Source organism: Balaenoptera musculus, chromosome 20 (assembly GCF_009873245.2).
Source record: "Balaenoptera musculus isolate JJ_BM4_2016_0621 chromosome 20, mBalMus1.pri.v3, whole genome shotgun sequence".
NCBI classification, from domain to species: Eukaryota; Metazoa; Chordata; class Mammalia; order Artiodactyla; family Balaenopteridae; genus Balaenoptera; species Balaenoptera musculus.
The window spans coordinates 58449950-58476638 of NC_045804.1; the positions used below are offsets into that span (position 1 = coordinate 58449950).

Consider the following 26689-nt stretch of genomic DNA (forward strand, 5'->3'; position numbering starts at 1 on the left):
CGACCCGGAAGCGTTCGCGTCAACTTCCGATCCGGAGAGGGGCGTCTCCCGAGGGCGGAGCGGGAAGGGAGGGAAGTGAGGTGGCCGCGCCGGGCAGCCTGGGAGTTGTAGTTCGCGGGGCTGTGCCCCTCGCGCCGACGGAAGCGGCGGGAAGGCGGGCGGAAGTGGGCTGCGTGAGGGACTGCGGATCAGCGGGAGGCTCCGGGTCCCTGGGCTGGCGCCGCAGATGCGCGGGGCCCGGGGATGATCTTCGCAGCCGTCCGCTGCGCGCTCCGCTGGCTGCCGCGGCCTGGGAGTCGGGCGCTGACCCTCGCCGACATGGAGGTGGCCATGCGAGGCGTGCGGAAGATCCTCTGCGTGGCCGAGAAGAATGACGCGGCCAAGGGCATCGCCGACCTGCTGTCCGGCGGCCGCATGCGGCGGGTGAGGAGGCCCCTGGGCGGGCGGGACCGGGACGAGCGGCCGCTGCTCCCACTGGGGGTCCCAGCCGTTGGGCCGGCGCCTCTGGGCGCCTCTTGCGACCGACGGGCGTTTAGAAACGGAGTTAACGTGTTTCTCGTTTGCTTGGAGACCTTGGGTCCGCCTTGCACGGCGGCGGATGCCAAGCGGGCCTGAGACTCGGAACCGCAGGCCACACTCCCCCGACTTACTCTCGAGCCTGCGGGGTCCCCCGCCTGCACGCCCGGCCCTACAGTCTAGGTGCATCCGAGAGGGCGACCCGTCCGAGCCCCTGTTCCGTCGCTACTAACGAATTACGAGAGTCAGGCGAGTTTGGGATCAGGTGTGTTCTGGACACACGGAAGGCCCAAAGGAGAGGGACGGTGAGAAAGGGTTTGGGAAGGAGGTGACACGAGGCCTCACGAGCTGTCAGGACACTCTCAATTACAAAAGTGGATCCTGAAACGGTTTTCTGGAGACTTCCCAGAGCATGGGTGGACGTTCCCTGCTCTTTTTTCTTTCACATCGCGGGGTCCTCAGGCCTCTGCTTCCCGCGGTGGATGGTGGGAACAGGAGCCGAGGTTGTGCGGGTGCTGGCTGACAGCGTCACCTCTTTTCCGGCGCTGAGTGTCCTGGTGACCAGCCCCAGGCTGTGCCCATTTCTAGGGCTCCAGGCTCCTTGAGACGGGGCCCTCTACACAGAGCTAACTTGTGTATCCTTCGGGCTCTGTTTGAGTGTCTCTTTTTCAGGGAAGCTTTTCCTCGCATCCCTCTCCCCCAGCTGGGTCAGGGCGCTGTGTGATAAGCTCACCCTATTTTACTTGGAAGGCACCTCCCAGTTACACTTCGATGACGTGCTGTTGAATTACTCATCTCAGTCCCCGCCACCCCTCTGTGGACTCGAAGCTCCGAGGGAAAGGGCTATGGCTATTTGGGTCATTGCTGTATCCCTGGTACCTAACACGTGTCTGGAATACAGGAGGCCCTCAATCCATATTTGTTGGATGAACATTTGAGCTCAGTCTTGAAAGTTTTACCAGGCACTGGAAACGCCATGTTCAAAGAACAACCCAGTGGCTTGAAACAGCTTGGCAAGTTCAAAAGGTGGGAGTTGGGAGTGGGGACGGTGGGGGAAGGAGCCAGTGGGCACGGCAAGCATGGCAGTTGAAGGCACATCGTGAAAGGAGTAGAGAGCCACGTGTTTTGCACGTGAGTGTCAACCGTTTTGAAGTATACAGTTCGGCAGCGTTTAGTACGTTCCCAATGTTGTGCATCCGTCACCTCTGTTTAGTTCCAGGTTTTATCACACCAGGAGGAAACCCCGTAGCCATGAAGTAGTCACTCCTCATTCCCCACTTCTCCCAGCCGCTGGCAGTCACTAAGCTGCTTTGTGTCCTCAAAGATTTGTGTCTGTTCTGGATATTTCACACAAAAAGATTAATACAATACGTGGCCTTTTGTGTCAGGCTTCTTTCACTTAGCATTTTTGAGATCCATTCATGTTGTAGTATGTTAGTACTGCATTCCTTTTTACGGCTGAATAATAAATATCCCATCGTATAGATAGATCACGTTTGGTTTATCTTTTCTTCAGTTGGTGAGCATTTGGACTGGTTCCACCTTTTGGCTCGTGTGAATAGAGCTGCTATAGACATTCATGTACAAGTTTTTACTTGAATACCTGTTTTTAGTTCTTTGGGGTAAATGCCTAGGAGTGGAATCGCTGGGTCATAAGTTCACTCTATGTTTAACTTTTTGAGGAAATGCCAAACTGTTTTCCACAGTGGCTGAAACATTTTGCATTCTTACCATCAATGTTCCAGTTTCTCCACATTCTGTCAACACTTGTTCTTTTTCTTTTCTTTTTTTAATTATCACCATCCTGGTGGGTGTGAAATATCTTGCTGTGGTTTCAGTTTGCGTTTCCCAAGTGACCGATGATGCTGAGCGTCTTTTCATGTGCTTGTTGGCCGTTGAGTCTCCTTCTTTGGAGAAATGTCTGTTCATGTCTTTTGCCCATTTTTGAATTGTCTTTTTGTAGCTGAGCTGTGAGAGTTCTTTATATATTCAGGATACTAGGTCCTTGTTAGATATATGATTTGCAGATGTTCTCATTCTGTGGATTGTCTTCTCACTTTCTTGATAGTGTTCTTAGATGCACCGAAGTTTTTAATGTTGATGAAGTCCAGTTTATCTGTTTTTCCTTCTTTTGTTGATTATACTTTCACTGTCATATCTAAGAAGCCATTGCCAAACTGAAGGTCATGAAGATTTGCCCCTATGTTTTCTTCTAAGAGTTTAAACTGTTATATTTGGGTCATTGATCCATTTTGAGTTAATTTTTCTATGTGGTGTAAAGTAAAAATCCAGCTTCATCCTTTTACATATGAATAGCCAGTTTTTCTCAGCACTGTTTGTTGAAAAGACTGTCCTTTTCCCATAGAATGGCCTTGGCATCCTTGTCAAAAAACAGTTGACCATAGATATTTGGGTTTATTTCTGGACTGTCAGTTCTGTCCCATTCTTCTGTATGTCTTTGCTTATGCCAGTACTACACTGTTTAGATTTCCTGTAGCTTGGTAATAAGGTTTGAAATTGAGCAGGGCGAGTCCTCCTACTTTGTTCTTCTCTTTCAAAATTTTTTGGCTACTTGGGGCCCCTTGCAGTTCCATATGAATTTGCTGTCTTAATATTAAGTCTTCCAATCTGTGAACAAAGATTGTCTTTCCATTTATTTATGTCTTTAATTTTTTAACATATTTTATTGAAGTATAGTTGATTTACAATGTGTGTTAATTTATATTGTACAGCAGAGTGACCAAGTTATAGATATATGTACATTCTCTTTCATATTCTTTTCCATTATGGTTTGTCACAGGATATTGAATATAGTTCCCTGTGCTATACAGTAGGACCTTGTTGTTTATCCATCTATATATAATAGTTTGCATCTGCTAATCCCAAACTCCCACTCCATCCCTCCCCCACCCCCCTCCCCCTTGGCAACCACAAATCTGTTTTTTGTGTCTGTGAGTCTGTTTCTGTTTCATAGATAAGTTCATTTGTGTCATATTTTCGGTTCCACATATAAATGATATCATATGGTATTTCTCTTTCTCTTTCTGACTTACTTCGCTTCGTATGATAATCTCTAGGTCCATCCATGTAGCTGCAAATGTCATGATTTCATTCTTTTTATGACTGAGTATGTCTTCTTTAATTTCTTTCAACAATGTGTTACAGTTTTCATTGTGCTTTTGGATGCTGTTATAAATGGAATTGTTTTAATTTGCTGTTCAGGTTGTTCGTTCCTGTTGGTTTTTGTGTGTTCTTGTATCCTGAGACTTTGCTTACTTTGTTTGTTAGCACTAATAGTTTCATTGTGGCTTCTTTAGGATTTTATCTATAAGATCACGTTGACTGTGAATAGACAGTTCTACTTCTTCCTTTCCGATTTGAATGTCTTTTATTTCTTTTTCTTGCCCAATTGCTCTGGTGAGAACTTCTAGTAATCTTGGATAGCAATGGCGAAAACGGGCATTCTGTTTTGTTCCTGATTTTAGCGGAAAAGCTTTCAGTCTTTCAGCATTGAGTATGATGTTAGCTGTGGGTTTTCTGTAAATGCCACACTTCACTTTATGGTGAAGGCTGTTGAATTTTTATCAAATGCTTTTTCTGCATCAGTTGAGAAGAGCAGTGTAGGTTTTAAGTGGATCATATTTGTGTTTTATAAAGTCATTTTGGCCACAGAGGACTTGAAGAATGAAAGGCTAGAGTCCGGGAGGCAGCTGTTGGGGTTCTCCATGTGGGGGGTAAGAGGCCTGAACCCTAGGGACCCAGGAGCACTGGGTGGGAGCAGAGGGAACGGAGAGGAAGGGAATGATGAAAGCAGTCAGGGTGTAAAAGGTGAAAGTTCACCGTGCTTTCACATGTTTTGGTCCTTCTTCCTGAAATGACATTGTCCCTCTTTTCACCTGACGAACTCTTCACCTTTTAAAAGAAAAAATAGAGGACAACTTAAATGAACCTGTTTCGTGAACTCTTTCCTCCTCAGCGTCCTCTCCATCCATTTCTTTCTCTGTTTCCGGATGCGTTCTCATCACTCTTGGTGCTGGCCGTCATCACGGGTCGATTCTCTAGCTGCTCATCCCTCTCTCCCATGGTGTGTCGCTCCCTAAGACAGTGACGGGTCTGTTCATTTATTTATCCCTCACACAGGGCTTGCCTCGAATGAAGCAATCCCTGCCTTTAAGGGACTTAAGTTCTGTGGAGGAGCTAAGACATCCACACGCAGAGCTCAGAATCAGGTGATAGTCGTTGCAGCTTTTGTAATAGCAAAGAATGGAAGTAACACGGACTAGTCATGGCAGGGGATAGCAAAGTAAATTGTACTTTCTTATGATAGATAGTTAGACACCTGTTACGGAAAAGACTTTCAAACATATATATAAATATGTACACATTTGAGAGAAATTCACCAAAATATTGACACAGATAGAATGTCTCTCTTTTTTCTTTAAGAGTAGTGCTTAAACGCTAGTAACTACTTCAGATAGTTGAGAGAATACAAATGTGTATCAAGTAAACCAGCCCCACTGTCCACAGTGACCGCTGTTAGTAACTTATAGATCTTTGAGGGCTTTATATTCAGGAGGAGAAATCTTAAAAAAGAATCCAGTAGATTCAGTGGCAGCAATGTGATCAGTCCCTACAGAGCACTTAGAGAAGATGGGACTGCTCTGGGGTTGGGGGAGTTTGTTTTTTTGTTTTCTTTAGTTTTAATGGCGTGGATGGCACTGCAAAGAGATCACAGAAGCCACATTCTTGGTCTGTCTACTAGGTTTTCTTCTTTCACTGGGCTCCAAAACTCTGCTGCAATTTGGGAGCAACCCATTCCCCTGAGCACCTCACCCAAGCGGTGGGATCATACGTAATTGAGTACTGTCCTCAGCTGGGAACTGCGGGGAGGCAAGTTTGAAATGCCAGGAAAAACATTTTACTTCCTCAGGACCATCCCCTGGTGGAGGAGGCTGCCTGGGAGAGCCCTGGCCCCGGGTCGCACACATGCCGTTAGACAGGTCATCCACTGGGAGAGGATTAGAACAGTGGTTTCCAGACTGTTCCCGGGAGATCCAGGAGACCACGGACGTGCACCTCGGGAGCCACCTGGGGCCGGACTCGGGATAGGCTGTTAGCAGAGCTCAGCCTTGTTGCAGCCAGAGTGCTTGGACCTTGTTACATATCAGGGTCCACGTAAGAGCTTGTCTGGGAAGCTTCAGTGCTTTCTTAAAAAGAGGTAGAAACCCCAGTGATGCAACAATTTCTTTTCTCTGGTACTAAAAGGGCTTAACTAGCAACTGGAGTTTGTAGAGGGGAGTTTCCTTTCTTGGCAACACTAGACGAGTGAGCTCTTAAGATAAATTCCGTCTTTAAATTTGCCATTGTGCCTCGAAAAGAGCCTCATTCAATGTTCGACCCAGAGAAATTGTGTGAGGGTGTTCTCGACACGATCCTTCTTGGCGCTTGGAGGTTGCCCCGGTCCCGCTTGGCCTGTGTCTTGTCTTCTGTGCAGCGTTGGTGTGAAACTCGCGTGCATAGCTACTTTTAACACCTTTGTAGAAGGTGGGATCTTCTCTGAGAGGGTTTCGTTCACACATAAGTGCAGCTGAGGAGGTGCTTTGTAGGCTGGTTCCCAGGCCTGACTGGGGCTTATAGCGTTACTGGATTTCAGAGCCAGAGGGACCTTACAGGTAACTTTACTCAGAATAAATTGAGGTTCAGAAAGGTGAATACTTGCCTGTGGTCACCAGTTTATTGGCGCAGTTGTATGGCCAGGAAGTAGAGAGGTGTGTGTGGAGAACGGACAAAACCGTCAAGAGATGCATGTCCTAATCCTGTCTCTGGAGTAATTGTCATGTGATCTTGGACAAGTCCATTCTCAGCTCTAGAAAGATGTTACGTGGTGTTACACGTAACACTTTTTATGCTCAGGTCACCTTGCAGCATAAAAGCTCTGTGGACTTGAGCAAGTACATGCTTGTAACTGAGTTTGGAGGGGCCACTTCACAAATGGTCTTAGTGATTTCGCCTTGTTTTAATCTATAGGAGGTACTGTTGCATTTTTAATATTCCCACTTATCAGGGATTTACTTGATCTTTATGTGAGGAATCGTTTGTCTTTTATGTAATTTATAGATTTTCTTTTTGTTTTGTTTTGTAGAGAGAAGGACTTTCCAGATTCAACAAGATCTATGAGTTTGATTATCGTCTGCATGGCCAGGTAGGTGCTGTAGTACTTCTATCCTGTGGCTGAAGGATGCTTTCAGATCCATGCGCCATTCTGCTGTACATTCCTTGGGTTTTTAGTTATGGCTAAAAAGAGCAGCTGTTTATGACAAGCCCTCCCTAAATTGCTTGTATTTTAGAATTATTTAATCAAGGAGAATTAGCCTGGCCATTGTAGAATGTGTCTTTGTAGAATATGTCATTGTAGAATATGTCACTGTCTTTTAAGAAAAACTATTGTTATGACCTAAAGATCACTGGTGACAGGTGATCGTTTTATAATCTATAAGGAAGCCTCTTTTTTATAAAACATGGTCCCAATCTTAACTCTTTATAACAAGAAAGAAGCTAATATACAATAGTTTAAATTTAAAAGGCATAATGGTGCCAGAATTAGAATGGTGATTGTATCACTATGGTTTTGGCTTTGAAGAGGTATATTTGTTTGTTTCTTCCCAGTCACCTGGTTTTGGGGTGTGTGTGTGTGTGTGTGTGTGTTTTAATAGACTTCTTTTTAGAGCAGTTGTAGCTTCACAGCAGAATTGAGAGGAAGGTACAGAGATTTCCCGCATACCCCCCGCCCCGACACATGCACAGCTACACATCCTCATCAGCCCCCACCACATGGTACCTTCATAACAACTGGTGAACCTACACGACATCATTGTCACCCAAAGTCCACAGTTGACATTGGGGTTCACTCCGATCGTGTGCATTCTGTGGGTTTGGATGACGTGTACCCATTATTATAATATCATACAGAGTATTTTCACTGCCCTAAAAGTCCCCTGTGCTCTGCCTATTCATCCGCCCTTCCCCCCACCCCCTGGTGACCATTTTTTTTCCCTTTGATAGAAGGTCCCCTCTTTTATTTGAATGATTTGGCAAAATCTAATTGCTAAAAGACTAACTTGAATTTTGTCATCATTCAGAATGTCACCATGATAATGACTTCAGTCTCAGGACACTTGCTGGCTCATGATTTCCAGATGCAGTTTCGCAAATGGTCAGTACGATTCCTGGGGTGGGGAGCTTTCTGATTATGACAGTGAGTTGTAAAATATCACAGGAAGTGTGAGGCATGTCGGTGTTACTTTGTTACTTACAGCAGTAAGATGACTGACTCCATTGGGCTACCGTGACAAAATACACACACTGGGTGGCTTGTGAAGCACAGAAATGTGTTTCTTCCAGTTACGGAGGTGGGAGGTCGGAGTGCCTGCATGGTCCCTCGAGGGCCTTTTCCAGGCTGTGGCCTGCTGACCTCTCACTGTGTCCTCACACAGTGGAGGGTCTACGGAGCCTGCCGGGGTCTCTTATAAGACCGCGAGTCCCCTTCGTGAAGGCCTGCACTCACGACCTAATCACCGGCCAAAGGCCCCACCTCCTGACACCGTCACATTGGTGTCGGGATTCCAGCATGTGAATTTGCGGGGAACACAAACCATAGATACCATAGCAGTGACCTAGGATTAACTGGTTCGCTGTGAATTTTTACCATATGCTTAGAATAAACAGCCACTTTCAGGTGCGTTCCCCCAAAATACCCAGACCCTTTTTTTTTTTTTTTGGCCATGCTGCATGACTTGGGGGATCTTAGTTCCCCGACCAGCCAAGGATTGAATCCAGGCCCCGCGGTGAAAGCACCGAGTCCTAACCACTGGACCGCCAGGGAACTCCCTACCCAAACCCTTGTCATGCAGTCACTGGATTGCAGTTACCCTATTGCAGATACATACGAAAGAGTTCCAGAATTTCTTCTTAGAAATCGTCATGGGGAGTGCATTGCACAGAGGGTAACAGCCTTGCTTGTAATCCTCTGGCGTTTCACAGGGCACTCTGTCTGGTGGGGATGCACCCATGAGTGCACTGGGGCAATCTTCTCCCATCGTGTGCTGTGCTAGGATTTTGTGTGTTTTCATTTCTTTTCCAGGCAGAGCTGCAATCCTCTTGTCCTCTTTGAAGCAGAAATTGAAAAGTACTGCCCAGAGAATTTTTTAGACATCAAGGTAGGATCTTTTGGAAGACATATTGAACAACCACCACCTAATGAAACCGAGTGGTTTCTGTATTTTGACTGCACTAGAATTGAAGGATAGGTTTTCCACTAAACTAAGTACCATGATTTAAAAAAAGTATTGCCACCTGTTATATAAATGAAGCCATTTCAGCTAACTGGCTGAGGGACTGAGCGAGCCTTTTTATGAAGAGCGGCTGCTTGACTAAACCCTGGGAGTAGGTGTGGTTACGTCATCAGGGTCCACTCCCCTCCCGCCCCGCTGTTGGAGGGAAGAGACTACGATCTGCAAGTGGCCATCTGACGCTGAGCTGTGGTTTCTCAGGCAGTCAGGGCACCTGTCCTTGGTTCACTGCTGACCAGGAGCGCTTGTGGGGATGAAGCTCAATTAGGGGTTGATTTTTTTTTTTTTTTTTTAATTGAGGACATGATCAGAACCCCTAGAGCTGTAGGTGTGTTAGAGCCGAGTTTCAGGGCTCGTCAAGATGATGTCGTCGTAATAAACCCCTGTCTTCTAGAAGCTCATGGGTGTGCGGGTGGGTCTAAGATGGGGGGCGGTACTAGTGACCTTGCCATCCTTACCACACACGGCGGGGACAGTTTTCTCCGTGTCTCCTCACCAAGCTGGCGTTCTCCAAGAACCTAATTAATGCTGGGGCAGATGCAGTGCAGAGCTGTTGTGCGATGCTCTGCAGACCATGCTCTCACCACTCTTTCCCCCACCGGGCACTTCAGAAAACTCTGGAGCGAGAGGCTCGGCAGTGCCAGGTCCTGGTGATCTGGACCGACTGCGACAGAGAAGGTGAAAACATCGGGTTTGAGATCATCCACGTGTGCAAGGCTGGTGAGTGTCTGCTCTGGGGCCGCGGCAGGGTGGCACTCTGTCCTGAGTCCCTCTGCCAGGCTCACCGGCTGCAGCCCAGGGCTTGTTGTGTGTTTGGTCCAAGTTGATTGCCAGCTCCTTGAGAGCAGAGACTTGATATTCTGTTTTTAAAAATTAAATATTCTCGGGCTTCCCTGGTGGCACAGTAGTTAAGGATCCGCCTGCCAACGCAGGGGAGATGGGTTCGAGTCCTGGTCCTAGAAGATCCCACATGCCACGGAGCAACTAAGCCCGTGCGCCACAACTACTGAGCCTGCGCTCTAGAGCCCACGAGCCACAACTACTGAGCCCGTGTGCCGCAACTACTGAAGCCCACACGCCTAGAGCCCGTGCTCCACAACAAGAGAAGCCACCGTAACGAGAAGCTCTTGCACCACAACGAAGAGTAGCCCCCGCTTGCCGGAACTAGAGAAAGCCCGCGCGCAGCAATGAAGACCCAACACAGCCATAATTAATAAATTAATTTTAAAAAATTAAATATTCACAAAGAATGTATACACCATACGTAAAGTACAAAGAATAGTTCTAGAATGTTCTTTCTGGTTTTGTTTTTTAACTGTCTGTATTCGTTGTACGATGCCTGAACATTAATAACTGTTGAAGTGAGCTTAATGATTTCAGGTAACTTAGAGGAAGTGACGTGCAGGCCATTCTCAGGCTTCAGAGAGTGGGGGGCTTCTCTTCTCCCTAAATGCTCTTGTGTTTCAAACTATACCGACTCCTAGGATTAAACATATTCAATATTCACTCTCAGGGACAGTGTGCATGTCCTGTGTTATATCCATAACAGGACATGAACTTCCCCCACGACCTTTTATTGAACATCTCCCTTTTCCCTGAAGGCTCAGGAGAGCACGAGATGGACGCCTCGAGAGGCTCACGGAGAGGGTTTAGCTAATGGCTGAGATGCACTCGCTCCTGTTTCTGACACCTCTCAGCCTGGTTGCAGTGAGCCTTCCCTCTTAGACAGCATGTCGCTGACTTAACTGAACCCGTCAAACTGGCTGCCTCGCAGCTGCTTGAACTGGTTTACCCTCCGTTCACGGGGGACCTGCCCCGGTGCCCTTGTCTGTTCCGCAGTGAAGCCCAGCCTGCAGGTGCTGCGAGCCCGTTTCTCCGAGATCACCGCCCGCGCTGTCCAGGCGGCCTGTGAAAACCTGATGGAGCCCGACCGCAGAGTGAGCGACGCCGTGGACGTGAGGCAGGAGCTGGACCTGCGGATCGGTGAGGGGCGGGGTGGTGGGCGGGGCCGCGGCGAGGGGGGCGGGGCTCGGGCTCAGCCGGCGCAGCCGGCTGTGACCTTGCAGAGCACGGCCTCTCCTTACTTCCCTCTGTCCTCTCTCCTCAGGGGCTGCCTTCACCAGGTTCCAGACCCTGCGGCTGCAGAAGATCTTTCCCGAGGTGTTGGCGGAGCAGCTCATCAGTTATGGCAGCTGCCAGTTCCCCACCCTGGGGTTCGTGGTGGAGAGGTTCAAAGCCATTCAGGCGTTTGTGCCAGAAACCTTCCACAAAATCAGAGGTGAGGCCGCTCGGGGTGCAGAAGCTGAGGGCACGTGGGGCGTCCTGGGTGCTAATTCAGGGTGTGGTTTGCATCTCGCTGCCCCTGACCCCCTCGTCACTGTGTTCAGGACCCACCTCAAGTGTCCGAGGTGGTCTCCTCTGTCTCATGGCTCTTGGCTTTCACCGTGATGGACCTTTTCCTCTCCGGGTCACGGCCTTCCTGTGTGCCCCCCACAGTGACTCATGACCACAGGGATGGCGCAGTGGAGTTCAGCTGGAAAAGGCATCGGCTCTTCAACCACACGGCTTGTCTTGTCCTCTATCAGCTGTGCATGGAGGTAAGAAGGGCTCTGAAGGTGATGATCTAGGAAAACCATCCTGTGATTTCCCAAGCCGCTCCCTCTCTTCCCCATTTCCCACCGGACTGTAGCTTTCAGTTTGCATCCAGGACATCACTTTCTGGGTGCCAATAAGACTAGACCCCATGAAAACAGCACGAGAAATGCGGAAGGAAAGACCTGTAGAACTTTTAGGTGAAACCAGAAATGCTAAGAAACACATAGTTAAAATCCCTCGTGAAGCAGTACACTGTCACCAGAGATTGATAAGGGCCAGCTGGACCAGTCCAAACCCGAGAATCCTAGAGCTGGATGGAGCTTAGATGGCGTCTGGCCCAGCTCCTTCCACTGGTCAGATGATGAAATCCAGAGACGTGAAAGGCACAGATGAGTGAACTGGTGAACGTCATACAGTGATAATGACAGGGCAGGAAAGTAAGGCGAAGGAACGGAGAAGGGCCGGGGGCAGGGAGGGACTGCTCTAGGGCCGGGGCTCGAGAAGGGCGTCCCAGGGCGACCGCCGAGTGGAGGTGGGAGTGCTCAGCGGGAGGTGGCCACGGGAGGCTTGAGAGCTGCTCAGGCCGCAGGCCAGTCAGCGTCCGGTTCGCCCTCAGGCTGTCCGCTCCGTGGTGCTGCTTCCCGTCGCTCAGCACGTGATGGCCTGTTTAACCCAGGGGCTGCACACGGTGGTACCTGGATAAAACTCAGAGACCTCTAGGTTCAGTGAGTCAGGGATGCCTCTTGGCTCTGGCCCCCGGCAGGTTTATTACTGACTTGGTATCGGGGAGTAATAACTTGCGTACCTGCTACAGGCCAGACGCGCTCTATGTTGTGTGTTATCTGTTCGGTCCTGGTGGTGCTTCTGGGGGTGGTAATGCCAACGCATGTGACAGGCGGGGAAGCTGGAGAAAGTTGAGTAACTGTGCAGACACACTCGAGCTAGTGGGGTCCGAGCTCGGACAGCCTCCCAGCGTGTCTGACTCTCCAGCTCCTGCAGACCACGCTGCCTCTCAGGGGTCGCCCCAACTGTCCACTGCTCTCCCCTTTGGCCCTCAAGGTTACACAGTCTGCACATTTATCTGTTGAATAAAAAGACTTGCCCGTTTTCTGCTTTACCAGGATGTGGTGCAGGGAAACATGGCAGGTGGGATGCTTGGAGTTCCTTGTCCAAGAGCACCTGGTCCCCAGTCTATTTGCAGAGAGAAATTTGGATTTTGATTTGTAAACATCCTCATGAACAAATCACTTAAGCTGAGTTCTTTATCCATTTGCATTCCCTTAAAAATGTGAGGTTGGTCTTAAGATTAGAGTTCTCCAGTTTGTATTATGTAACTTCTCCTATTTCCAGCTCTGTATTGTCGTGAGTTTAAAAAAACAAAACAAAACAAAACAGTAACACTGTGCATGCGTAGACAGGAAACTAAGGAGATGCCGAGGCTCTGGAGGGGGCACCTTGGGGCTTGTGAACTTGCCCCTCAGAGTCTTACTTTGAGTGAGAAGCAGGCGCTGGCGTCCAGCACACTGTGGGCTGCAAGCTGACGTCTTGAGGGAGGGAGCAGGGCCTCTGCGGGCAGTGCCAGGGGCAGTCGAGGAAAGCTGGGGAGGGTGCTCCAGCAGGTTAAAGCGGCCTCTGCTTTTCCTGGCTTTCTAGGATCCCAGGGCGACCGTGGTGGAGGTCAGGTCCAAGGCAAAAAGCAAGTGGAGGCCTCAAGCTTTGGACACTGTGGTATGTTCTGGGGGGCTGTGCCAGCCCTGAGGAGCTCTGACTTCTGTGGTTGGGACGGGGCTTCTGCTGCGGAAGGTGGCCCAGTGACAGGAAGCACCTCTTCCCAGTGCCGCACGGGAATGCTCTTAGGAGAAACAGAAACCCCAGAGCACAGGCCTGCCTGACCTCTTAAATCAGTTAATAAATGCAATATAACTGCTCTATGTGGGGTTTTGGAAACAAAAGAAGGAAGAGAAATCACCCATCACCTCTCCATCTTTAGGTAATTGCTGATGTAATTTTTGGTGTCTTCCTCTTTTTTCGGTGTCCTTATTTTTCACAGCATTACTGGAATAGCTAGTGTTTTCCACCCAAGCATTTTCTTTAACGTTTTTGCATAATGTATGTAAACATCATTTTAAATATCTACTTTATTAGCCTACCCTAGAACAGGGCTTCTGAGATTTTTTTGATCCCAAGAAGAACCACCCAACGGGACACAAGTCTGCATAAACCACATTAGGGTGTCCCTTCCCAGTCACCACTCTGTAGGAAAATTCAGGGTGTAATTACTGTCCGGGTTGCCTCTGAAGGTTGAACATGCAGAACGTGCAGGGACTGGTGGGCAGTGCGTCCGTTGTCTCGGGAGGGGGGGGGTGCGTGTCTGCCTGTGTGTGTGTGTGCACACGCGTGGTGAGGGACGATGGGAGGGGTTACGGATTGACTGTGTACAGTAGGCGTAAGTGTTTCATCCCTCACTGGTTAATATGCTTTGACTTGTAGCCAGCAGCATTGTCGGAGGGTCACCAAGGGGAAGGGACAGCTGGTGATCCCCCGTGAGGCCTGGAAGAATGGCGTTCATCAGCCAGGGGATGTCCCGGGGGTTCAGATGGTGTCCCCAAAGTGCGGGTCTCAGACTGCTGGCATTAGAAGCAATACTTCAGACGCTTGTTAAAAGCGCAGATTTCCAGCCTCTGTGCTGGCCCTCCTCTCTCAGAATCCCTAGTGCTCGGGCCCAGCAGTCTGCTTGCATTCCAGGTGCTTCTGGCTTCTGCACATCGGAGTCTGGGAACCCCTGGGCTGGGGCCTGGCTCTGCCCAGCAGCCCCAGAAACCTTTCCGCAGCACAGCCTTTCACACAGACGTGTGCGAGCAGCTGGAGGGACGCCGGGAGGTTCTGAAGAGGAGGTGTGTGGCGTGTTGGGGCCTGTGACTCATGCACCGTGCCTGTCCACACATCTTACAGGAACTTGAGAAGCTGGCTTCTCGGAAGTTGAGGATAAATGCTAAAGAAACCATGAGGATTGCTGAAAAGCTCTACACTCAAGGGTAAATATTAGTCCACATTTGGGAAGAGAATTTGATGCATCTTTATCAGGGTGAAATATTTTAGAAATAGAGCTTATGAGGAAACCAGACTGTCTAGATATCACCCGGCTCTCAAGTAGAGGAATTTTGACATTGACTTCTCTTTTCTGATGGAAAAGGCATTTCAAAGTCACTTAAATCCTAAAATAACACTCCGCAGAGTAAACTCAAATCCCACTCTCGGCCTCTCAGCAGGCGGGGCGCTGGGGCCCTGGCAGGGGCGGGTGGCACCTTTAGGACTTGTGTGCCTGCTGTAAACCATCCTGCCTCGGGGGTCGTGAGCACCCAGCGCCGTCCAGGGACAGCGTGGTCCACACTGACCCGTGTGGCAGCCACTCGCCGTAAGTGGCTGTCGAGCACGTGAAATTTGGATTGTCCAAACTGGGACGTGCTGAGAGTGTAAACATAACGCGTTTGGAAGGCTTGTGTGAGAAAAGGCTGTAAATTGTCCCAGTAATGCTCAAGTGGCTAATGGAACGTTTAAAATGACACACAGGGTCCACTTTGTAGTTCAGGGGCAGCATCGTTCTTTCTCTTCTTCAAGACAAGCCGCGGAGCGCGGGCCGCTCGGCTCAGGACCGCAGGGCTTGTCCTGGGGCCGTTCTGTCCACCCATGCTGGGGAGGTGGGGAAGTGCCCCAAGTCCCCGGGGGCAGCAGGGCTGGGCTGGAGCAAGTGTGCCCTTGCATCTGTCCCCGCCTCCCGGGAGTGACCCAGCAGGGGCGCCGGTTGCTCCCCACCCACGGGGGGGGGTCACATCTCAGGTCTTTCCCCAGCATGGGTAACGCAGTTGCCTGGATCAGACAGGCTGTTGCGGGTGTCACCAGTGTTCTCAAGCTAATTTAGTCGTTTGTAGACCAATTTAGCAATTTCTTGTGTTTGTTTGGCTTTGTTTAGGTACATCAGCTATCCCCGAACTGAAACAAACATTTTCCCCAAAGACTTAGACCTGACAGCGCTGGTGGAGGAGCAGACCTCGGACCCACGCTGGGGGCCCTTTGCCCAGAGCATTCTAGAGCGGGGCGGCCCCACTCCACGCAACGGGAACAAGTCTGACCAAGCTCACCCCCCCATCCACCCCACCAAGTACACTGACAGCCTGCAGGTTGGTTTTCCTGGCTGTGCTGCCGCCAGAACCCGCAGGGAGGTCGGGGTCAGGGCTGGGGTTTGAATCTCCTCTGCGGGCTCTGACTTTAGGAACTAAGTGGTCTCGAAATTTCCATCTCAGAAAAGAGGTCGTGTCACCATCCTCCTCCCACAGCCTGTGCCTGGCTTCCCGAGAGACCCCCACGGGGGCTCTGCTCCATCCAGCCCCTCTCCGCCCTCTGTCCCCTCCCTCTGCTGCCGCCCTGACCCTCGCCACAAACCAGGTGGCCCCTTCCCTGAGCCCCTGCTCGGCCCCCACCCTTCTCCTTCCAAGACCGGGCCGGTTTCCGTCACCTTCCCAAAACTTCTCCGCCACCCTCCGGCCGCGCTCCGGGCTGGGGGCTTTCTCACCCAGCGCCTAGAGCCTGTAACACGGGCCAGCCGTGCTCTCAGCCCGGCACACGCTCCCGGGGCCACGGCCGCTTAGGCCTGTTTGGTGGCTGCAGGCTTATTGTTTTGTTCTTCCTTTAATAGCACACGTTCTTTCTGATTCTGAAAGCCATACATGTTTATTTTAGACAATTCACAAAATACAAAAGACTATAGGGAAGTAAAAAATTGCCTGTAATCTCACCACTTCCTGAAAACCACGTTTTTTTCCTCTGTGTGTATATAATTCCTACAATGAAATTATAACCTTAAATAGCTTTGTAAACTAATGCTTTCCATTTTATATCGTGAGCATTTCCCCATAGGCTAAAATATTGTAACGTATGATATATAATGATTGCATAGAGGTACTATATTTTACTAGATCTGTTTTTAAAGGATGATCTACTGCAGTTAACATTTGCATAATAGATATTTGCGTGGATGTCACATTTCCTTTGAAGACATTCTTAGAAGGAGGATTTTGGATATAAGTGTGGATGTCTTACAGGCTTCTGATAGAGGGGGCTTTACCGTGTGCTTGGTTACAGAAAGGGTGGAGGGTCACCACGGGCCCTGTGCTCATAGGTCTGAGGCTGCCGGCGCACCTGTAGTCTGTGTGTCCTGCATACACTGGGCCTCTTGGAAACTGGTGCTGTCGCCTTGGTTTCTGCTCGGACTGGGTTTACATCAGAGGAGTCGCTTTCCAGTCTTGAGGGCAAGGGGACTCCACTTGTGAAGTCTATCGGCCTAAACCCACAGCAGCGAGGGATTTGCCTGCACTGCGCGTGGGCACGGGGCTGCAGGAGCTGCGCTCTGTTGTGTGTGGCGCTTTGGGCTGGAGGGTAGCACCAGCCAGACTGAGCTGCCGGCAGCGTCTCGAGGGACTAGGGCGCCTCTTCTCCCCACAGGGGGACGAGCAGCGACTGTACGAGCTCATCGTCCGCCACTTCCTGGCCTGCTGCTCCCAGGACGCCCAGGGCCAGGAGACCACCGTGGAGATTGACATCGCGCAGGAGCGCTTCGTGGCCCACGGCCTCATGATCCTGGCCCGAAACTATCTGGACGTGTACCCCTACGATCGCTGGAGCGACAAGGTGACACAGCGGGGAGGGGGGACCATCGTGCTCCCGGCCCTTGCACCATGCGACAGAACAGAGCGCGGTCTGTGCCTGGGCTCCGGGCGGGGGTCTGACCACCGCGTCTGCTGCCCTCTGTAGACCCTCCCTGTCTACAGTCGAGGCTCCTGCTTTCAGCCCAGCACCGTGGAGATGGTGGACGGGGAGACCAGTCCGCCCCAGCTGCTCACTGAGGCTGACCTTATTGCCCTCATGGAGAAGCACGGCATTGGTAAGTAGCTTGTCGTCATGGTAACTGGCGGCTCTTGCCCTCTTACGGGTGCGGGGCCCAGTTCTCCTCTGATCTTCACGACAGCTCTAACGAGGGGGCTGTGTTCTCCTCCCCACTTTGCAGCTAAAGGGAAGCTTAAGAGCAGTTAAGAACTTGCCTCAGGTCACAAAGTGTGTGAGCTGTGAACACCTGGGTCCAGATAACTCTGCAGTCGGTGCCCTTAACCGCTGCCCTGCACCATCCGCATAGGGACAGGGGTGTTTCCCGTCACGCGGGAGTCTCACCTGGGACACACTGACTGGTATTTTGGGCCCACACAGGAATCTGTTGTTTTTGTTGTATTCTTAACAAGGTACTAACATTTAAAACTGCCAGGATTCATGTAAACACTCTTTTGAAGCATCGGGAGGTCTGGCAGCCTTGAGTGGTGGCTGTTTTCTGTCGCTCACGCTTGGCTTCGCTCACCTGCTTGGCACGTGCTGGGCCCTTCAGAGTCTGAATCTGCCACCCGCCCTTTGCCATGGGTGGCCGTTTGCTTAGCTTTTGTTAAAGCATTTCCCATAATTGTTTAAGAATCAGAAGTTGGATTAAAAAAAAAAAAAAAACTGGGCCAGAATTGTTTTTCCCAATAAGTCCCGTGGCCCAAGCTTTGCAGGTGGGTCCCTTGTGACTGATCTGCTTCCCCCCTCAGTTTTCACCACTGCTCTGCAATCTCAAGGATTACCTCTGGCAGCAGAGTCCAGAAGGGCCCGCACCACAGGGCGGGGGCGGCGTAGGTGGAGGGGTGGCCCCCAGGCACAGCCGCCTCACTGCAGAGTGAGTTTCGTGCCGGAGGGGTGGCCCCCAGGCACAGCCGCCTCACTGCAGTGAGTTTCGTGCCCCTGCCTGGAGCCCGCTGGCCACCACTGTGCTACCCAGAAAGCCTGTGGGTTTAGGTACAAGTAGAGGTAGTTCACCCACCATAATTTGTTTATAAAAACTTTGGCCCACAAGAGCTGACCGTGGTCTAGACCCCAGGGACACAGTAATGAGGCCTGGTCCTTCCCTTCAAGGGCTCATCCAGCAGGAGAAACAAACCCAACCAAAACACTAGATGCATTGGGAGGGGTTCTGCAGGGACCTCAGAACCTCATGGTGAGAACTCGCTCTGCATGAAGGCAGGGTCTGAGGAAGGACGCGGGGACCAGCAGGCACATGCTGCAGGGGGAGGTTCTGGAAGGCAAGGCCGGAAAGATGATTTGAGCCCGACTCTGCGGGGCCTGGACACCGGGCTCAGGGGCTCGGATGTGCCCAAGGTCAGCAGAGAGCCACCTGAGATTTCTAAGAACGGAGCTCACAGACCTACATTGAAACAATGGTAACAGCTTTGTTGAGACATAATTCACACACCGTCCGCTCCACTGAGCTCAGAGGTACAGTCCAGTGTTCAGCAGATTCATGGAATTGTGCAGCCGTGGCCACGGTCCATTTCAGAGCATTTTCATCACCTCAGAAGCCCCATGCCCGTTAGCTGTCCCCCTCCCCTGCAGCCCCTCAGCCCTCGTCTTTCTGCCTCAGTGGATGTGCCTCTCCGAGACATTTCTTATCAATGAACGACATAGCGTGTGGCCTTCTGCACCTGGCGTCCCACGTTGCCTGCTCTGCGGGGTCATCCAGGTAGCGTGTCTCGGTGCTTCATTCCTTTTCACCACCAGACCTCTTCCGTCGTGTGGATGGACCACATTTCGTTTATCCATTCATCAACTTATGGACGTTTGGGTTGTTTCTAGTTTCTGGTTACTGTGAATAGTGCTGCTGTGAATATTTGTGTACAGGTTTTTGTGTGGACATGATTTCAGTTCTCTTGGGTACATGCCTGTTGTAGAATTGCTGGGTCGTATGGTGACTCTGTGTTTAACACCTTGAGGATCCTCCAGACTGTTTTCCACGGCGGCTGCACCATCTTACAATCCATGCAAGGGTCAGGGGTTTCACCAGCATTCGCCACTACCTGTCTTTCGGGTTGTACCTGTCCCAGTGAGAGTGAAGTGGTGTTTCTTTGTGGTTTTGATTTGCATTTCCTTGATGGTAGAGCTACATTTCAGAAGATCCCCTTGGTTGTGGCATAAAGAGTGGGTTGGGTCAAGGAAGAGACCAGCAGCCAGGAGACCGGGGACGTTGTAATGATGTGGACGAGCAAGCGATGTGGGCTCTGACACGTGGCGGGGGCGGGGCTTACCGAAGGGATTTCCCAGCTGGACTGGACAGCTTGCGTGAGTGGGCGTGAGGGCGAGGAAGCGGCTGTGTGGCTTCCGCGTGGCCGGCTCTGGGCGGAGCTGTGTCACCTGGAGTAGGAGGTCCAGGCAGAGGAAGGGAGCTGCACGGGGGCGGGGCGCGGATCAGCCTGAGTGACAAGAGTGGCCTGCAGGTACCGACGCGACGCACGCGGAGCATATCGAGACCATCAAGTCCCGGATGTACGTTGGGCTCACGCCAGACAAGCGCTTTCTCCCCGGGCACCTGGGCATGGGGCTCGTGGAAGGTGAGGAGCCGGGGGCTCGAGGGCGGGGCGGAGGGTGGGGTGTCACTGAAGCCCCGCGGGTGTGTCCGGGCCTCATGATGCTGCCCTCGTTAACAGGCTATGACTCCATGGGCTACGAGATGTCCAAGCCTGATCTGCGGGCCGAGCTGGAGGCCGACCTGAAGCTCATCTGCGAGGGGAAGAAGGACAAGCTCGTGGTCCTGCAGCAGCAGGTGCAGAAGTACAAGCAGGTCTTCATCGAAGCCATGGCCAAAGCCCAGAGGTGAGTACGGGCCTGCTCTCCTGTGCGAGCCCGCTCAGCCCCGGTGATGGCGCGCCCCGGATGCCGCTGTTCCCGCCGGGCAGCTCACCCTCGCCGGGGGCCGCGGCCCCTCCGGGCTTTCCTCCCGAGTTTGGCTGGTTCCTGCCGCAGAGCCTTGCCAGTCTGGAGACCGTAACCAGAAAGACCTGGTCCAGTTTCTCTGGGCTGTTGGCTTTGGAAACGCCCTCTCCATCCTGTCCTGCGTTAGCAGGCAGCACAGCCTCGGGGGTGGGTTCACCGGCTGCGGGTGTGCACCCCGCTGTTGTCTAGGGCACTGGGAGGTGGCTGGAATAAGTAGCGTGTGTGTGTTCTGTTAGAAGTAACACGTTTCCTAACCCCGTACCAGTGTTGAAAAGAAATGCACGCGCTAGTCTAAACTTGACTCCAGACCGACACTCAGGGGTGTGTGCGCGGCCCGGGTGGTTTTGTTTGCTTGCTGTGGGGCCAGTGGCGAGGCGGAAGCGCCGGCCTGCGGCTGGATCCCTCCCGGGAGCTGCGGGTCGGAGGAGCCGGCCGCTTGGCCAGCACGGCGCCCTGTGCCTGGCGCGCCGCATCGGGCCTGTGGCTGACTGGCCGGCTCCCCGGGTCATGCGTGTGGTGAGCACGCAAGAACGCGGTAAATGCTCTGCTGGTTCTTCAGGTTGGACGAGGCCTTGTCCCAGTACTTTGGGGCAGGGGCGGAGCTGGCCCAGCAAGAAGCCATCTTCCCAGCTGTGCCGGAGCCCGTCAGGAAGTGCCCGCAGTGCGGCAAGGACATGGTCCTCAAGACCAGGAAGAGCGGCGGGTCAGTGCCCAGCTGTGCCTTCCCCTCCCCGCCCCTGCAGCCCAGCACTGGACGCTGTGCAGGGCCCATCCTTTTGTTCCCACGTCGCTATTTAGACGCAGGCCTGCTTCACCAGCCCCTGGACGGGGCGTCGGGGCTGGAATGGTGGCCCTGGGGGTGTGAGGCCCTGTGGGAATGGGCGGGGGGTGCTGGTGAGGGCGGGGCTTGTCCCCTGGGGAGGGATGCCGCTCGCCCTGTGTGTGGACAGCGACGCAGGCCCCACTGGTTGCTGAGCCGCTGAGCCCGTTTTCTCCTCACAAAGCTGCGGGGAGGGTACGGATCGGATTCTCTGCAGCGCGTGCAGTCCAGGCTGCCGGAGGCCTAGGCGGACTCAGGGAGCACCCAGGGGCCGGCGGGGCCCTGCCGTGGTCTGGGCGCTGGCAGCGGCTTCGTTGTTTTTAAGCAGGAAGAGGCGTCAGCAGTGTGACTGTGGGGATTTCAGGGACGTAAATGCAGGCTGCTTTTCCTGTCCCTCGGTGTCAGCGACCGTGTCCTCCAGAACCATGAGTGTCCCATGTGATCAGCTGGAACCGTCTCCGGCAGCTCTTGCGTGACCCCGGCCCTCACTCCCCAGGTTCTACCTCAGCTGCACGGGGTTCCCGCAATGTCGCTCGGCCGTGTGGTTCCCGGACAGTGTGCTGGAGGCCAGCAGGGACGGGAGCGTGTGTCCGGTGTGTCAGCCACACCCCGTTTACAGGTGAGCCGGGGGCCGAGGCACCTGCAGGATGGGCACAGGGTGGCATCCCTGGGGGCCCTCATTCCTTGGCACCTCCTGGAGGAGCCCGACCTTTCCCCGCCTCTCCCACTGTGGGCTGACGCAGAGGCTGAGGAAGGTGGTCTCCTCCAGAAAGCCCCAGGTCCGCGCCTAGGGCTGGTCCTCAGACCTTTGGTCATGGGACCCCTTACGCTCTCAGAAATCACGGAGGAACCCAGAGAGCTTCCGTTGTGAGTTAACGTTTATAAAGATTCTACCACGTTTTCAATTAAAGTGGAGGCATCACTTAAAATGTTTATTAACGTGTTTGTAACAAATGCATTGCATACTAACATTAGTGAACATGTTTTTAGGATAAAATGTACTTATTTTCAAAGCAAAAAAAAACGAGAGGAAGATTGTATTGTTTTCCATTTTTGCCAGTTTCACGGTCTGGCTTAACAGGAGATGGTAGGATTCTCAGCTCTCCATCTGCAGTCAGTTTGCTGAGTTTGCTGTTTTGGAGCTTCTGGAAAACCCTAATGCATGCACACAGGAGAATGAGAGCAAAGCCCACGTGCGTCCTAATGCCGCTACCAAGTAGTGTGCCCTCACGTTGAGAGGCCCTGGACCACGCTGAGCCGGGGCACAGGGAGGTGCACCTTTCAGAGGCTCCTGGGTTTTGGCGGGTGATGGGTCTTAGAGCTCATCTCCCTCCTGCTCTGCGCTCCTGTGCGACCGCAGGGGCCGGGCTGGCTGTGCCTTGCGTGGCTCTCCTAGGTGGGGTGGGCACAGCCCTATGTGGACCAAGAAGACTCTGGCACCCGGTAGTTAACGTGTTTTCTCATCTTCTGGCCTCACTAGGTTGAAGTTCAAGTTTAAGCGAGGCAGCCTTCCCCCAACCATGCCACTGGAATTTGTCGGCTGCGTTGGCGGATGTGACGAGACCCTGCGGGAGATCTTGGACCTCAGGTTTTCACAGGGGCCCACCCGAGCTGGCCAGCCAGTCAGCCAGCCCTCCGGCCACCTGCAGGCCAGCCAGGCCCTGAACAGAATGGGCAGCGGCCAGCACGGCCACCCTCAGCCTCCTGCCACCAGGCCCTCGAAGGCTCTGGCCAGGACCCTGCCCCTGCCCGCCGCCGAGGGCGAAAGCAACTCCGTGACCTGCAACTGCGGCCGGGAGGCCGTGCTGCTCACCGTCCGGAAGGAGGGGCCCAACCAGGGCCGCCAGTTCTACAGGTGCAGCGGCGGCGGCTGCAGCTTCTTCCTGTGGGCCGACGGCGGCCACCCAGAAGCAGGGGGGCGTCCCTCCGAGGTGCCCAGACCACCAGGCGGCTCAGGGAAGCCGCTGGGCGGGCCCAGAAGCCCCGGCGATGGCGGCGGCGGCGCGCGCTGCCTGTGCAGCCAGCCCGCGGTCACGCGCACTGTGCAGAGGGACGGGCCCAACAAGGGGCGCCAGTTCCACACGTGCGCCAAGCCCCGGGAGCAGCAGTGCGGCTTCTTCCAGTGGGTGGACGAGAACGTGGCCCCAGGTGAGGGGGCACGCGGGGCCTGCCTGAGGGGGGCAGGGGCGCTGGGGTGGGGGCACGGGTCGCCTTGCTCGCCTCCCCGCTCAGTCACACCTGCAAGGTCACGGGCAGCTTGCTGGGCGCCTGGCACCGCGCCGTTGTGCTCTGTGTGTCTTCTCTCACCTTCATCGGCTGATAGTTGTGATCGCGACTCACAGGAGAGGAAGGTGAGGCCCAGACGGGTGGGGTGACCTGTCGGGATCACACCGCGACACAGCCCAGGCCTGGCTTGTGGGTCTGCCTGCTCCTGTAGCCCTGCGCTCCTCCCGCCTTTGTAAACCTGGCGGGCTCTGTATCGGGGCCTCATCCTGTAAGACGGAGGCCCTGGTTCCTGATGTCTGGTTACACAGCTTGGGTTGGCGCCCCACGGATGGGTGTGGGGAGAACCGCCGCCGGACGCTGGGTCAAGGTAGATGACGCACCTGAAGGCACCTGGCTCCTCCAGGACACGCAGAAGCCTGGTCACGTGTCTAAGGGAGCCTGGCGGGAGCTTTCTCTCGGGGCCCACCTGTGTGACCTTGAACCATTTGGTGTGGCTTCTCGGCCTGTTTCCTCCGTAAGATGGGCACCTGCCTACCTTTTTAGGGTCCCTGTTAGCCTGAAACTGTGACTCTAGCACGCGTGCGGCAGGTCTGCACACACAGGGAGAACCCAGAGGCTTGGGGCAGGCGGAGGCTGGAGACGCCAGTGCCGTGCGGGACGTTGTCCTTCGGCGCACACGGCAGACGCACGAGGGCTCCCGGTGGGTGGAGGTGGTGTCGGATCTCCGGGCCGCCTGGTCACGTGTCCTGGGTAATGGGGCGGCCAGTACGGTGAGGCTCTAGAAGGACTGGAAGGGTCCAGAGCTCGGGCTCTGCACGCGCTCGGGGCTGCTTGCTTGGTCCCTGCTTCTGCGTGTGAGGTGACACGGGCCCCCTCACCAGGGCTGGGGCTCTGCTGTCCACACTCATTCCTCCCCTCGCTCTCCCTGCAGGGACCTTTGGAGGCCCCCCCTGGGCAGGAGCCAGAGGAGGAAGCCAGGGGCCAGAGGCCAGAAGCAAAAGGGCCCGGGCTGGTTCCTCGGACGCAGGGTCCGCGGCCAAGAAACCCCGGAAGTGCAGCCTTTGCCACCAGCCTGGACACACCCGTCCCTTCTGTCCTCAGAACAGATGAGGGCAGGGTACGGCCAAGGGGGCCACTGCCTCCGCCTGCCGCTTCTGTCTCGGGAAACGAGCTGTTTCTCCAGGGCCAGGTGGCCCTGCGCTGCCAGGGCGGCTTTGAGGAAAGTGGCTGCTCTTGGAGTGTGGCCTGTGTTCTAAGGAGTCCGGGTCCAGACTGCACTCTCAGGAAGGCCACGCCTGGTGGACAGTGGCCCTGTGCCTGGGGCTCAGGAACGGCCACGGCCACGGCTGAGAAGCCATGGAGGCTGCCCCCTGTGATCCACAGACATCCTGAGAAAGGGTAGGATGGCAGGGAGTCCCCCGTTCAGAAGCTGTGGCTACAGAAGGTTTATCCCTCTTCATCGCGAAGCTGCTGTGGCCAGGACACCCCACAGCTCATGTGCCTCAATAAAGGATTCTACCCCTTGACCCTGGCGGGTGATGGTGTAGCGTCTGGTGAGGGTTGGCAGGAGTGACGGGTACTTGCAGGACCCCGGGCAGTGCCTGGGTCCTCTTGCCATCCTCTGGCCCCCGTGGCCTCCCCCGGCCGCACCGCTGTCCTCTGGGGCAGAGAAGAGCTGCCGGTGCCAGATTCCGACGCTTCCCATCTCCACACCCTGCAGAGGTCGCCATGCGCCTCGCCCGCCTCCTGAGAGCCTTGGGGGCCGAGCAGAAGCAGGTCGGCTTCGTTCTGTGGTTTAGACAGCAAGCTGGAGGACAGGCTGTGCGTTGCCCAGAGTCACGCTGCTAGTGAAGAAATGAACTGTCCTCAGGTCTTGGGACTCCCGGCCCCAAACCCTTCACTCAGACCAGTCCTTGTGCCCTGGCTGGATGGCGGGATGCCCGGAATTGCCCCTGGAGCATCCGGACGGTGGGTGTGGTCGGCCCCGCAGCCCAGTATACTTCACGTGTGCTGGGCATTTCATACAAACGGAACCATGCGGCACGTGGGCCCTGTGTCTGCTTTTCTCTGAGTGGTGTGTCTTCCAGGGTCACCCCTGTGGTTGCGTGTCAGTGCTTTGTGCTTTCTTACGGCTGAACTAGTCAGCTGTGTGCATGGGCCCCGTTGTGAGCAGTGTGGCTGTAAACTTTCACGTACAAGTATTTGAACGCCTGTTCTGTATTCTTTCAGATCTACACCTAGGAGTGGCGTTGCTGGGTCATGAAATTCTATGTTTAATTTTTTGAAGAACCACAACAGCTGCACCATTTTACATTCTCACCAGCAATGTATGAGGGTTCCTATTTCTCCACATCCTTGCTAGTATTTATTTCCCCCTTTTTCTTTTTCTTTTTATAAATTTGTTTATTTTTGGCTGCGCTGGGTCTTTGTTGCTGTGTGCGGGCTTTTTCTAGCTGTGGCGAGCGGGGGCTACTCTTCGTTGCGGTGCGCGGGCTTCTCATTGTGGTGGCTTCTCTTGTTGCGGAGCACGGACTCTAGGTGCGTGGGTTTCAGTAGTTGTAACTCGTGGGCTCTAGAGCGCAGGCTCAGTAGTTGTGGCGCACGGGCTTAGTTGCTCCGCGGCACGTGGGATCTTCCCGGACCAGGGCTCGAACCCGTGTCCCCTGCGTTAGCAGGCAGATGCTTAACCACTGCGCCACCAGGGAAGCCCCTTTTTTTTTTCTTTTAATTGTGGCCATCCTCGTGGGCCTGAGGTGGTGTCTCACGGTTCTGACTTGCATCTTCCTAATGACCACTGAAGTCGAGTATCCTTTCAGTGCTCACGTGGCCTTTCACGTTATCTTTGCAGAAATGCCTTGTCAAGTCCTTTGCCCATTTTTCAGTGTCTGTGCTTTTGTTATTGAGTTGAAGGATGCTGAACGCATCTGTGGATTTTAGTCTCTCCGCAGGGTGCTCCCGTGCACACCAGGACCAGAACTGCCGGGTGGGACTGGGGTCCTGCTGGCCACCCCTTGCTGTGCTCCCCGGGCTGTGCCTTCGCCGAGCCTGGTGGCCTCTCTTGGGGTGAGGGTTGCCGTCGTCCTGGTTACAGTGACGGAAGCCGTGAGGGGGTTTTCCACTCAGGCCTCTCAGGACGCTGGGTGGAGGACCCACTGCCCTCGGGGAGGATCAGCCGCCTTTCCCTCCAGGACCGCAGACTTGGGGGTCCTATGACGCGTCCGCGTTCAGCCTGCCGGTGGGAGGGGCCGGCTCCGCAGGGGGCAGGGGTGCACTGTCCCTGCTACACCAGCAGCGTTCGCGCTGGGCGGGGGTGCGGGGTCGGCCTGGAAAGTTCGCTGTGAAG

General features: G+C 53.6%; 1 protein-coding gene across 3 annotated transcripts; it reads left to right on the forward strand.

Moving 5' to 3' along the window:
• The first annotated feature begins 119 nt into the window (after nucleotides 1-119).
• On the forward strand, nucleotides 120-25712 carry TOP3A (DNA topoisomerase III alpha). 3 transcript variants are annotated; one of them, XR_005017770.1, is made up of 20 exons: nucleotides 120-423; nucleotides 6659-6718; nucleotides 7656-7729; nucleotides 8657-8732; nucleotides 9476-9584; nucleotides 10704-10847; nucleotides 10972-11142; nucleotides 11361-11461; nucleotides 13113-13187; nucleotides 14412-14494; nucleotides 15430-15637; nucleotides 16959-17144; nucleotides 17268-17397; nucleotides 19805-19918; nucleotides 20015-20180; nucleotides 20860-21003; nucleotides 21617-21739; nucleotides 22601-23268; nucleotides 24278-25314; nucleotides 25576-25665. XR_005017770.1 is itself a non-coding variant. In XM_036836534.1 (19 exons), the coding sequence occupies exons 1-19, from the start codon at nucleotides 244-246 to the stop codon at nucleotides 24454-24456; spliced, it is 2991 nt and encodes a 996-aa protein (XP_036692429.1). In that variant the 5' UTR covers nucleotides 120-243; the 3' UTR covers nucleotides 24457-25711. The 3 variants fall into 3 exon arrangements, 2 of the variants coding, with proteins under 2 accessions (XP_036692429.1, XP_036692430.1); XM_036836534.1 differs by having other exon boundaries at nucleotides 24278-25711; XM_036836535.1 differs by lacking the exon at nucleotides 13113-13187 and having other exon boundaries at nucleotides 24278-25712.
• Nucleotides 25713-26689: the final 977 nt, after the last annotated feature.